Source organism: Sarcophilus harrisii, chromosome 1 (genome assembly GCF_902635505.1).
Source record: "Sarcophilus harrisii chromosome 1, mSarHar1.11, whole genome shotgun sequence".
NCBI classification, from domain to species: domain Eukaryota; kingdom Metazoa; phylum Chordata; class Mammalia; order Dasyuromorphia; family Dasyuridae; genus Sarcophilus; species Sarcophilus harrisii.
This window is the reverse complement of record NC_045426.1, coordinates 86,571,017-86,583,613: the sequence shown is the minus strand read 5'-3', so window position 1 is coordinate 86,583,613 and position 12,597 is coordinate 86,571,017. Positions and strand designations below refer to the sequence as shown.

Genomic DNA, 12,597 nt, shown 5'->3' with positions numbered 1-12,597 from the left:
GGTTCCTGTCCATGAGCCACAGTCCTTTACAGTCATTCAGAACACTCACAAACATGGCATGATCCCGCCTCCCATACATTGCCAACCCCTACAGGATCAGGGCCAATTGAAATCACCCTCCAGGAGGCTCTGGCTCTACCTGGCAAGTGGCCAACTCAACTGAAGAGGAAAAAACCACAGGCCCAGCAGAACAGGGATGTTTGCTTTCTCAACTGCTGGCCAGGCTTTCCTAAAGCTACACATCCCACCTTGGATTCAACCCAGAGGACCTGGGTTCAAATTCCACCTCTTTCTCTGGGCCTCAGTTTCTCCATCTCTAAAATGATGAGAATGGAACAATTAAGGGTTTTAAACTTGAAAGTCTATGAATTTGTTTTTAGTATTTCAAAATCTGTATTTCAACATTATTTCCTTTGTAATCCTCAGTACTTAATTTTTTAAAAATCAGTTTTAGAAAGTATTTGGAGAAGTCCATAGGCATTACCTGAGTACCAGAAGGATCCATTATAACAAAAATGTTGAATCCCTGGTTTACATCGAGTCTAATTCCTATGACAGCACCTACTATGCAAATTATTATAAGAATCAAAAAAGATTATATTTATAAAGCACTTAGCACAGTGACTAGCACATGGTAAGTGCCTATAAATGCTTGTTCCTTTTCTCTTCCCTCCTTCCCTTATCCTCTGATATATGCTCTGCCTGCCTCCATGGTAGAGTGCCAACAGACTCCATCTTTGGGCCATTTAGGAGGATCCAGATCTCTCTAGATGCTCCAAGACTTCTCTCTTGACTGCTTTCCTTTCTAACGTCTCCAGTCACCCCTTCCTTCCCAAATGTCTACCCCCATCCTATCCTTTGCGCCTGGCTGATCATAAGGACTCTTCACATTCCTTATTCTGAGTCTTAGTAATGTTATCGTCTTCTCTATCAGCAACAAAAACAGTTTCCTCACAATAAGGACACAGTACAAGATTTCTAAAGATCAGAAAATGGAGTTTCGGAAGACAAGTGGGGCATACAGAGGCATACATACAGAGCTAGCTCTCTTACAACTAGACCCCTCTTCCAATTCCAAGTTCATTGTATTCCTTCTACCATTCCCTATTTGACTTCTGGGGATGCTGAAGAGAGAGAAATGAGGAAGAGGGAATCATTAGGTGACAATGACTGTCTATCTCCCCCCTCCTTTATTAGTAAAGTGGAAAGTGTCCTGAAATTATAGCCAAGAACCCAAGTTTGAATAGGGTTCAAACTGCTACTTATTACTGGAGGGAACTTGAACAAGAAACTTCCCTTTTCTGAACCTTAGTTTCCTCTTCTCTAAGGTGAAAGTGTTAGGCTAAACAGTCTTTAAGCTAAATTCAATGATCCTGCTTTCAAGAACTGGGGTTGGGAGCAAACTTGAAAGGAGGCAGCCAAGTCAGGTTGTCTTTATTTTTTCTCTCTCCAAAGGCTCTGAACGAAGTCCTCAATGGTGTTTTCCTAGATGCCTGAAAAGCCTTCTTAAACTTGCCCCATCTTTACACTAGCAGGAGGTAGTGTAGGTTAAGTCCCACAGTTCCTTCCACACCTTCTGACTCCCATCCAACCAACAAACAGCCCTATAAAGTTTAGAACTAGAACCATCTAGCCTAACCCTCTTGTTTTATTGTTAGGAAAACTGAGGCACAAAATGGTGACTGAGGTCATCGAGGTAGTTAGTAGCATAGCTAGGGATCCACTCATGTTGCTCTTTTCAATACTCCGGGCTCTGTGTCTGGGGGAAGGGAAGCACAGAAAGGAAGAGAATCCAATAACATCTCTTCTGCTTTGGCACCTATCCGTTTTCACTTTACCCCACACACACACACACCTTCAGGGAATATAAGGGCTCTTTTGGAAGGGAGGAGAGTTAATGGGAGAAATAACAGAGTTAACATTTTCAAATAGGGTTTATTCTTCCACAGGGACCAGAAGGCTCTCCCTGCCTAGTCTCCAACTCAATTGCATTAGATGCTGAGCTAGAAAGGAGCTGGTGAAGGAAGGGGAAAGCAAAGAAAATTCTCAGCTGGTGCTTCATCTCTTCACATTTTCCTCCCAAATACACACACGCATACTGAATTAAGAAGTCCCAGGAAGAACACTGGATTTGAAGTTGGGATAGGATTTAAATATGTGTTCATTTACTCTGTGACTTCGCGAGCCTCAAATTCTCTTCAGAAAAGCCATTTTTAAAGGTCCCTTCCAACTAAATCTATGATTTGAAGAATGGGCACAGAGCACGAAAGCTGACCTCTTTCTTGGCCGCGTTAGACATGAAAGCGGGAGCCCCCTCAGTCTAGGGGAATGGGGATCCAGACTCGAAAACACGACGGGAACAACTTTTGGGGTCAATGGGAAGAATAGGAAATAAAGGAAGACTACGTTTTGATCCCGGTGGGTTTCCCCGGCTTCTGGATCTACTCGTCCCGTCCCCCAACTGCGGCAGGGTAATTTGGGAAAAGTCACTGCGGTTCCTTCTCAATCCCATACCACTCTAGCCAGAAGGAGGGAGAAGAGAGAGGTGAGACGGGTACAGGTTGAGGGAGGAACGGGCGTAATGAGAGATGAGTGAAGCCTCCGGGTACAGTCGCCAGAAACAGTGGGGGACAAAGCGGGAAGCAGACAGAAGGTCCAAGACGGGGAAGGAAAGAAGGGAGACCTGCGGGAGAGCCGTGACAGATACGCGGCCGGGGAGCGTGACACAAGGGAAGCCCCACGGGAAGGAGCGGTGGGAGACGCGGGAAAGGAAGCCGGGGAGCAGAAGAAGATGCGGAGGACAAAGAGGAAGCCCCACGGGATGGCAGGCGCAGTGAAGCGGCGCGGGGGAAGTCGCCGAGAGCAATTGGCGGGGAAAGACCGGAGGTGGGACTCCGGGGAAGCCCCGAGGCTTCGGGACTACGCGGGTCACTTACCCCGGAACCTAGGAGGGCGCAAACCCACAGGCACTGGAGAGTCGCCTCCATGGGGCCGGCAGCCCCAGCTCGTCTCTGCCCAACTTGGCTGCGGAGCGAGCGTGACCTGGGCTAGCCGGGGAGATGAAGCCGAGAGGTCCTTGTGGGCGCCTTCTCCCCGGGCCGCGACTCTGCCGGGGCAGGCAGAAATGAGCTGGGCTGGGACGCCGACGGCTTTAAAGATTCTCTACTCTCGCCAGTTTCCTCCCGGCTCTCAGACTCTTCAGGCTGGGAGGATCCAAATGGGGGCTCGCCTGAGGGACAGCACCAACTACCAATAGATTATCGGAGTTGCTGGACTCCATCCAATGGCCGGGGAGTGGGTGGGATCTCCTTCTGGCAGGTACTGCGTGGGCTGGGCTCCCTCTCCTCCTAGGAAGGGACTGGGACTCCGGGATGGGAAAGGGGCGCGAGGCCAAGGGAAGGATGGATAGCTAAGGACTCCCTGGGACGCCTCACCCAGGCGAGCCACTCTTCACCTCCCCACCCCCAGGCCAGACCAGTTGCCTGCCCAAGAGCTGCACCAAGGCAAGGCTGCTTCCGCTCCCCGACCCACCTTGGCCACAGAACCCAGAACCTGCAGGCGATTGTCAGAACTGAGAACCTCGCCTAAGCTCGGGCTCCCAAATGATCCCAGGCTCCGACTCCCGAGCCTGGTCCCTCTTGCTGAGCCCGCATCTGCTGACCTCGAAGGCTTCCGGAGGAACCTGCTGTGGAAACCCCCGAACCAGGGTGGTCGGAGAATACCCTTAAAGACCAGCACAAACGTCCCCGGGAATCTAACTCGAGTTAGACAGAAATCGCTGAGAAGCAAATTTTAAGATGGAAAAGGGGGAACTATGTCCAAAAACAGAATAGGAAATGTGGGGAGTTCCCCATCCCCGAAGATACTGAAAGAGAAAATGACTAATTGATGAGAGTGGATGGAGAAGAGATCCCGGCTCAAGGAAGGGTTGTAATAGATCAGCTCGGACGCCTCTTTATTCTTTGGAGTTTTTGTGATTTTGTGATACCTACCATAGCCTCTCTCTGGGACCTCTCTGGGATTGGACGGCTTCTTCTAGAGGCTCTCTTTAAGGGGGGCTTGCTTGTCCGATTTCTCTCCAGGTTGTCTCGAAGAATACCTTTGTTGTCCCCTCCTCCTTCCCTCCACCTTTTTCAAACGAGGTAATATTTATAAAGTTTTTAGCACAGTATTAGTCTCCTAGTAGGTATTTAATAAATCTCTATTACCTCCTCCCTTCCCCCATAGAGCACCCAGCCTGGGATCAAGAAGACTCATTTTCCCCAGAGCAAATCTGGCCTCAGATACTAGCTGTGTGACTCTGGGAGATTTACCTAGTCCGGTTTGCATCAGTTTCCTTATCCATAAAATGAGTTGGAAAACGAAATCGGAAATTACCCCACTATTTTTGCCAATAAAAACCCATGAAAAGTCAAATACAACTGAATAACAGCTCCTGGCTCTTTTTAGTTTTCTTTTAGTGTTGGTTTTCTCGGGAAGAATGTAAGCTTTCAGGGAGCTAGGGACTGTCTTTCTACTGGTATCTGTATTCCCAGTGCTTAGCACAGTGCTTGCCACATTTCTCAATGTTTAGTAAATATTAGTGAATTGATTGCCTGGGACATCCATCCCTGTTGAATCCTCTTGCTCCTTATTGCCTGCTGATTTGGCCACAGATTCTGGCCAGCCGGGCTTGGCCACTGCCATCCTTCCTCCCTTCTCCCCCCCCCCCCCCCCCCCCCCCCCCCCCCCCCGTGGTGACTGCCAAAATAATCCTCACCAGGCAATATAGGCCCCACTTCGTTTTTCTCTATGAACAACTAAGAGGGAGCAACACAGTGAATGGATAGCTGAGATTTCTTTAATCCAGAGTCCTGAGTCTTAACCAACAAAAGGAAAAAGGAGACTTGATTAGAAAATTATATTCTGATAAAGCTTTGGCTGCGGCTGTCTCTGATCAGACTGGACAATGCCTTTGACTAGCTGCAGCCCTGGGGAGCCCCCCTGTAATTTTATTGGCCACATTAAGAGATAAATTGTAAAGGGCCTGAAGCCAGGAGGGACTGGCTGGGGAGGACAGCAAGCTGGACCCAAACAGAGAACGTACTGTCAGTAGCTGCCAGGGATTGTAGAGAACATCAGGTCCAAACCCTTGTGTTTTACAGAGAAGGACATTAAGGCCCAGGGAAGAGACATGGCTGGCCCTAAGGTCACCCAATAAGTCAGTGCCACGGCTAGGACTTAACCCCAGATCTACTGACACTTTTAGATTTTCAAAGTGTTTCACATATGATTCTTGTGAAAAAAAAAAACTGAGGAGAATCAGAGCTTAAGTGGATTGTGCAGCATTACCCACTGACTGTGGCAGAATTCAAAGCCAGGTCTTCCTGACTCTGACTCTGACTGCATACACAGGGATACCTCATCTACTGGTCTAGGAATCAGTAAAGCCAGGGTCAAACTCTCAGTCTATCATTGTGAAGTCACTTCCCTTCCCTCTCAAATATGGCTATGTTTGATGGATCTATTAGCATGTGTGTGTGTGTGTGTGTGTGTGTGTGTGTATGAATGTGTGCAAACTCCCACAGAACTATGACTTGGGAGATAAGGCTTAAGGTTACCTGAGGCATAAAATGATCTGTCCAGCCTCATAAATTAGTGGTGTGGTTAAAATGGGGTGTTTGAACCAACATTTTCCTGCCTCACAAGCACGGGACTATCTCCACAGACCCATTCACTTTGAAGGTATTAAGGACCCATAAGGGCACCTCCTCCCTACATATGGAGGAAGATTTATATTTTAAAGGTTGTTCAGTTGTACCTGACCCTTTGTGAGCCCATGGACCAGTAATACTGTCCTGGAGTTTTCTTGGCTGGTACTGGAGTGTTTTGCCATTTAGTGGCTTGCTCAGGGTCACACTTGGCCACTGTACCACCTGGCTGCTTATAAGTGCAAACTCTTTAATTATAAGATTGGTTCTATGATCCTGGCACTTCAGCATTAGGTTAATAGGTGGAAGAGGCATTTGAAAGATGGAGTTTGAGGCCTTTTTCAATCCCCTAAAATTACACCTTGCAAATGGTAGCTGTTTTTTCTCTGCCCAGGACTGGCCCCAAATGAGACAGAGCTGTTTCCCTTTTATCTTTACTCAAACTCAAAGGATCTGCTTTCAAATCCTAACTCTGCCTGTTACTAGGTATGTAACTAAGTGGGCAAAGCCTCAAACCTCACTGAACTGAATTGTTTCCATCTGCGATGGTGTAGTAAAAGGAGTATTAATTATACTAAAAGTAAGGCAGCTTGGGTTCAAGTCCAGGTTTTGATGGCCACCAGTCATATGATCTTGGGACAAATCCCTTAATATCTAAGACTTGGTTTCCTTCTCTGTAGAAGGGGGACTGGTTAGTAATACTGACACTACCTACATCACAGGAATATTATGAAGATCTATTGAGTTAATAAATGTAAAGTAAGCAGTAAAGAACCATATAAATGTCAGCTGCTGCTATTATTATGATAACCCAAGTTTAGCATCCCCCAGTTCCCAGCCTCTCACTTCTGCTTTGAGAGAGCTGGCTGGCTGGGAGAGCTAGTGGGTGTGAGAAACGAGCAGCTTGCTCTCTCTTCCATGTTCTGTGCCTCCTTTTGCCTCCAGGGAGGGGGGCTCTCTTCCTGAGCTGCAGACTCCCCCTTGCTGGAAGGAGACTTCAATTTTTTTTTCAGAGAGTGAAAGCCTTAACCTTCACCTTGACATTCACATACTCAATAATGAGTTTCCATTTATGGAGCAGTAAAATGCTTTATAAATATGATCTCATTGGACCATCCCAAAAACCTTGAGAGGTAGATAACATAGGGATTGTTATTCCCAATTGATGGATGAGGAAACTAAGGTTTAGACATGGGACTAATTTAATGGTGTATTATTATCTCCCTTTTAGAGATAGGGGAGCTGAAGCTGAGAAGGGAAGTGAGTTATTCACAATCACCCAACAAATTACTAACAGAATCAGGACTCCAATTCAACTGGATTAAAGGCTTTCTTAAACTGGATTTCAATTTGTTTTTTCCCATTTTCCTATATTCCCATGTCTCAACTCTGCCACTGACTATGTGATTCTGAGCAATTCCCTTATCTCTCCAGGGGAGATTAGCCAGTCAAACATTCTAACGCACCTACTATGTGCAGTCACCAAGGATACAAAAACAAGAGCACAAGTGTCCCTGCACTCATGGAGCTCGAAGCTAATGGAGGAGACGATACGAAACAACTATGTACAAACAAGCTACATAGAAGATAAATTGGAGAGGGAAGGCTCAAAGGAGGATGGAAAAAGGCTTCCAGTAGAAATTGACATTTTTGCTGATTCATAAAGAAAGAATAAGACCTCTTTCTTTATCATTTTAAAGTCTTCAAAGTGCTTTTTGCAAAAAGAAAGGTAAGGGCTTGTCTTCCTAGAAGCAAAATAAACCTTAGGATCCTTGTCCAATTTTACAGATGGGGAAACTGAGATCTTTTGTTGTTCAGTTATTTTTCAAGCCATTTCTCACTCTTTGTGACTCCATTTGGGTTTTTCTTGGCCAAGATAATAGAGTAGTTTGCCATTTTTTTCCTCCAACTCATTTGACTTTTGAGGAAACTGAGGCAAACAAGGTGAAGTGACTTGCCCAGTACCACACAGTTTATAAGTGTCTGAGGCTGAATTAGAACTTAGTTTTCCTGACTCCAGACCTGGTGCTTTATCCACTGTGCCACCTAGCTGGTCCCAGATAAGGTCTAGAGAAGTGAAATCATAGAGAAATGGAAAAAATAATAATTTCATTTGTTCAAGGTCACACAACTATTACGGGTAGTAGATGGTCTGTCAGTCTAGATCCCCTGACTTGAAAGCTTCAAACATAGTTCTCTTTCTACCGTACATGGAAGGCACAGGCATCTAATCCCAGCTCCACAGGTTCCCACTCCCCCACCAACTGCCCAATAGCATCCAGACCATTCTGCCAGGCTCTACCACTATATGGCCCACATATATGATCCCCAAAGAGTCACTTGCCTCTCTGCCACAGTTTCCTCTTCTGCAGAAGGAAGGGGTTGTACCAGATGATCTCCAAGGTCCCCTTCTAGCTCTAAATCTATGACTTCCCTGGTCCTCAGTTTCCCCATCTGAAAAATAAGGATGATCATTTTTGTTCTGATTTCCCCCTCAGGAATATTGTCAGATAATCACTTTTAAAACTATCAAATGCTTTAGAAAAGGGAGCAGCAGGGCTGTCAGAGGAGAAAATGGAAGTGTGCATATTAAAGATCTTTGAAATCATGAAGGGCAGCACTTTTTAAAAATGGAAGAGGGCAGAGTGATGCTGATCACCAAATTGTTAATCCTCAAAGAACTCATTTACCTCTCTAATACATGAATGATATGGGCCTATGAGGGGCCACGTACCCAATTGGAAATCTGGCTTCTGAGTCAGCAAAACTTGATTCAGGTCCTGATTTTTGCCCTATCCTGGCTATGTGACTCTGGGCAAAGCACCCACCTATCAGCGTTCTGGGCAATTCACTAAGATTCAAAAGTTCTGATGTGCATGTATCTCTGGAGAAAATTCCTTCCTACAAGCACCTTATGTGAATACAATCACAAGTGTGATTTTAATGCCTGTTTGGGAGTGGGAGGAATAGAGGGAGGGTTATATTAAGAAAAAAGTGAAACAAGCCCTACCTTCAAGGCAGATGAATCAGAAGAGATGACACATTCCGATTTACTTGACTAGTATGTGTATGTATATATATATATTCATTCATAGGCACAGTGTCCCAAAAGTCTAAGAGCAGCTTAAAACTACAGAACTTTTAGGATACCCAGAATATACACACATCTATGTCTATGTCTATTGCTTTTGAAATGTTCAGTTGTTTCTTCCATATCATGGGGGTTACATGGGAGCACAGTGATCTGGAAAATTCTAGTAAAAAAATTTTGGCTTTTCCTCCGCACAAGAGAAGTCTGACTTTTTTATTTCTTTTTCTTTTATGGGATGTTTACAATATCTTATCATAAAATTTGAGTTAAGTATTTGGTCATAGGTTCTGTGTCATCTGCTAGCCTTCCTTTGTTATCTGCAGCTTCAGCAAAACTCCTCCAAAATTTCCATTTAATTTCTTATACTGACCCACTATATATATATATATATATATATATATATATATATATACACACATACCATGACGGGGAAGTCATGATGTGGAGGGATAAATATATGTGTATACATACGTAAATGCATATGCATTTGTGTGTGTGTATATATATATATACATATATATATATACACACACACATATATTATTTTGTTGTCAGTTGATTTCAGTTGTATCTAACTCTTCATGATCCCATTTGAGGGTTTTTTTGGGCAAAGATACTAGAGTAGTTTGCCATTTCCTTCTCCAGCTCATTTTACAGATGAGGAAACTGAGACAAATATTTTGAGATATTAAGTGACTTGCTCAGGGCCACACAGCTAATAAATATCTGAGGCCACATTTGAACTCAAGAAGAGAAGTCTTCCTAAGGCCAGACCCTGTGGCAGATATATGTATATTATATATACATACTAACTGCCCATATATATGTATATGCATATACATGTGGATATGTATCATGCATGTATATGTGTAATAGGGTGTATGTTGCATGCATGTGTACATGCATATGTGTGTGCATGTGTGAGCAAGGCCCTTAATAAGACAATGTCTTAAACAAAAAAAATGCCTTGAAACTGAGAAGCATTTTAGACATTTATTCATTCAAACATATAAGATAAGTAACTTTGGGCTGATTTGCCTTCATTTTCCTCCCTGTCTCTACTGTGATTTCCTACAAAAGGCATAGATTGGAAGGAATAACAGAATTCATACAGTCCAACCCTATTTTGCAGATGAGCAAATTGAGGCACAGTTGGGGAAGGGTCTTCTCCAAGACCATGCAGCTGATAATGGCAGAATATAGATTTGAACTCAGGTCCTCTAACTAAAACTAGTATTCTTCCTCCTGTACAACAACCTCCTGCTATAAAAATTCAAAGGAAATAGGAAAGAGAACCCCCCTCCAATAGATCTCAGTCAATCCCTCATTTTTTTCCTGAATCACCATGCACCAACCCCAGTGATCAACTACATGGTCTAAGAGTGATATTTCTAAAATACAGCCTTCATCATCTCAATTCCTTGCTAAAGAGTGCCCAAGTCTGTCCTTCAAATGGACAAGGGGAAGAAGCAGCCCTGGTGTGGTGGGAAGACCTTTTAATTATGATTCTGCCACAATGTGTAGCTTTGGAAAGGTCACTTCCACTTTGTGGGTCTCAATTTCCTCATCTATAAAATAAAATTTGAACCAACTAAAGTCCCTTTTACCCTGAACAATCTCTGTTTATGTTCTAAATTCTTCTTCCTCTTAACATTTGACCCATCCACACCTGTATTCTGTGTTCTATGTTCTAAGATCCCTCCCAGCATTCACAGTCTGTGTTCTCTGTCCCCTGGGCCTCTGCTTACCTAGAAGGAAAAAAGGAATGGGATAGATGACTTCTCACATGCTTCCAAGCTCTAAATCAATGATGTTATTTAGGAGGTAGATCAGTCCCTGTAGAGTTCCTTGAGACTTTAAGCAGTGGGACTTATTAAATGATTAAGTGAATGAATCAAGGTCCCTCTGTCCTAAAACCCATCTCAATTCTCATGTGCTGTGTTCTGTGTTCTAAGGTTCCTTCTAGTTCTGATATTTTATGTTCTCTGTTCTAAGTCTTTTTCTAGCTCTGATAACTTATGCTCTGTTCTAATGTCATCTTCAGCTCTCAGTCTATTTTCTTTTTAAAATTTTAAAAAAAAATTTCCCCAATTACATGTGAAAACTATTTTAGCATTCATTTAAATTTTTTTTGAATTTCAAATTTTTTCTTTCCCTCCTTTCTTCTCTCTCCCCACTGAGAATCAAGCAATTTGATATAGGTTGTACATATGCAGTTGTATAAAATATATTTCCCTGTTAGTTATATTGTGAAAGAAAACAAGACCAAAAAAAACCCTAAGAAAAATAACAAACAAGTATGTTTTGATCTGCATTCAGACTTCATCAGTTCTCTGGAGATGAATAGCATTTTTCATCATAAATCCTTCAGAAGTGTCTTGGATCATTGTATTGCTGAGAACAGCTAAGACATTTACCATTGATCATCATGCAATACTGTTGTTATGATATACCATGTTCTCCTGGTTCTGATCATTTCAGTTTGTATCAGTTCATGCAAGTTTTTCCAGATTTTTCTGAAAGCATCCTGTTCATCATTTCTTATAGAATAATAGTATTCTGTCATAATCATACATAACAAGTTGTTCCGCTATTCCCCAATTGGTGGATATCTTCTCAATTTCCAATTCTTTGGCACAACTAAAAAAGCTGCTATAAATATTTTTGTACATAAAGGTCCTAGGTCAAATAGATGGTTTTATAGCCCTTTGAGCATAGTTCCAAATTGTTCTACAGAATTAATATATTTCACTAACAATGTAGAAATATTCAACCTTATTGAATCCCTTATGATTTAGCTTTCCTATTTATTTTCTTATGCTTCTCTTGAGTCTTGTATTTGAAAGTCAAATTTTCTGTTCAACTCTGGCTTTTATTCAGGAATGCTTAAAAGTCCTCTGTTTTACTGAGTATCCTTCTTCCTCCAGAAGGATTTTATTCAATTTTGCTGGTTCGGTTCTTCTTGCTTATAATCCTAACTTTGAAATATATATTCTGAACTGTGCATACCCTTTGATCCAGCAGTGTTACTACTGGGATTATATCCCAAAGAGATTATAAAGAAGGGAAAGGGACCTGTATGTGCACGAATGTTTGTGGCAGCCCTTTTTGTAGTGGCTAGAAACTGGAAACTGAATGGATGTCCATCAGTTGGAGAATGGTGAATAAATTGTGGTATATGAAAATTAGGGAATTTCTGTTTTAAGAAATGACCAAAGGATGATTTCGAAAGGCCTGGAGGACTTACACGAACGATGCTAGTGAAATAGCAGGACCCAGGAGATCAATATCTTCAACAACAATCTAGATGATGACTAGTCCCTGATGGATCAGGCCATCCTCCAACAAGATCAACCAAATCATTTCTAATGGAGCAGTAATGAACTGAACTAACAACCCAGAAAAAGAACTCGGAGATGACTAAAACCATTACATTGAATTCCCCAGTCCCATTTTTTAACCCATCTTTGATTTCCTTCACAAGCTAATTGGGACAATAATTCAGATTGACTTTTTGTACAGCAAAATAATGTTTTGGTCATGTATACTTATTGTGTATCTAAGTTATATTTTAATATATTTCATCTACTGGTCATCCCCCATTTTAGGGAGGGGGTGGGGGGGAATGAAAAATTGGAACAAGAGGTTTGGCAATTGTTAATGCTGTAAAGTTACCCATGTATATATCCTGTAAATTAAAGGCTATTAAATAAAAAAAAAAAAAAGAAAAAAGAAATATATATTCTGAGCCCTCTGATCTTTTAGAGACTGCTAAGTCTTGTATTATCCTGACTCCATGATATTTAAATTGTTTCT

At 42.7% G+C, this 12,597-nt stretch overlaps 1 protein-coding gene across 1 annotated transcript in view; it reads right to left on the bottom strand.

Moving 5' to 3' along the window:
• VIPR1 (vasoactive intestinal peptide receptor 1) overlaps positions 1-3,851 on the bottom strand; it is a 76,858-nt gene extending 73,007 nt beyond the window's left edge. The window contains exon 1 of the mRNA XM_012543488.3: positions 2,937-3,851. Within this exon, the coding sequence (XP_012398942.1) occupies positions 2,937-2,987 (51 nt within the window). The 5' untranslated portion in view covers positions 2,988-3,851. The remainder of the gene's footprint in view (positions 1-2,936) is intronic.
• Positions 3,852-12,597: the final 8,746 nt, after the last annotated feature.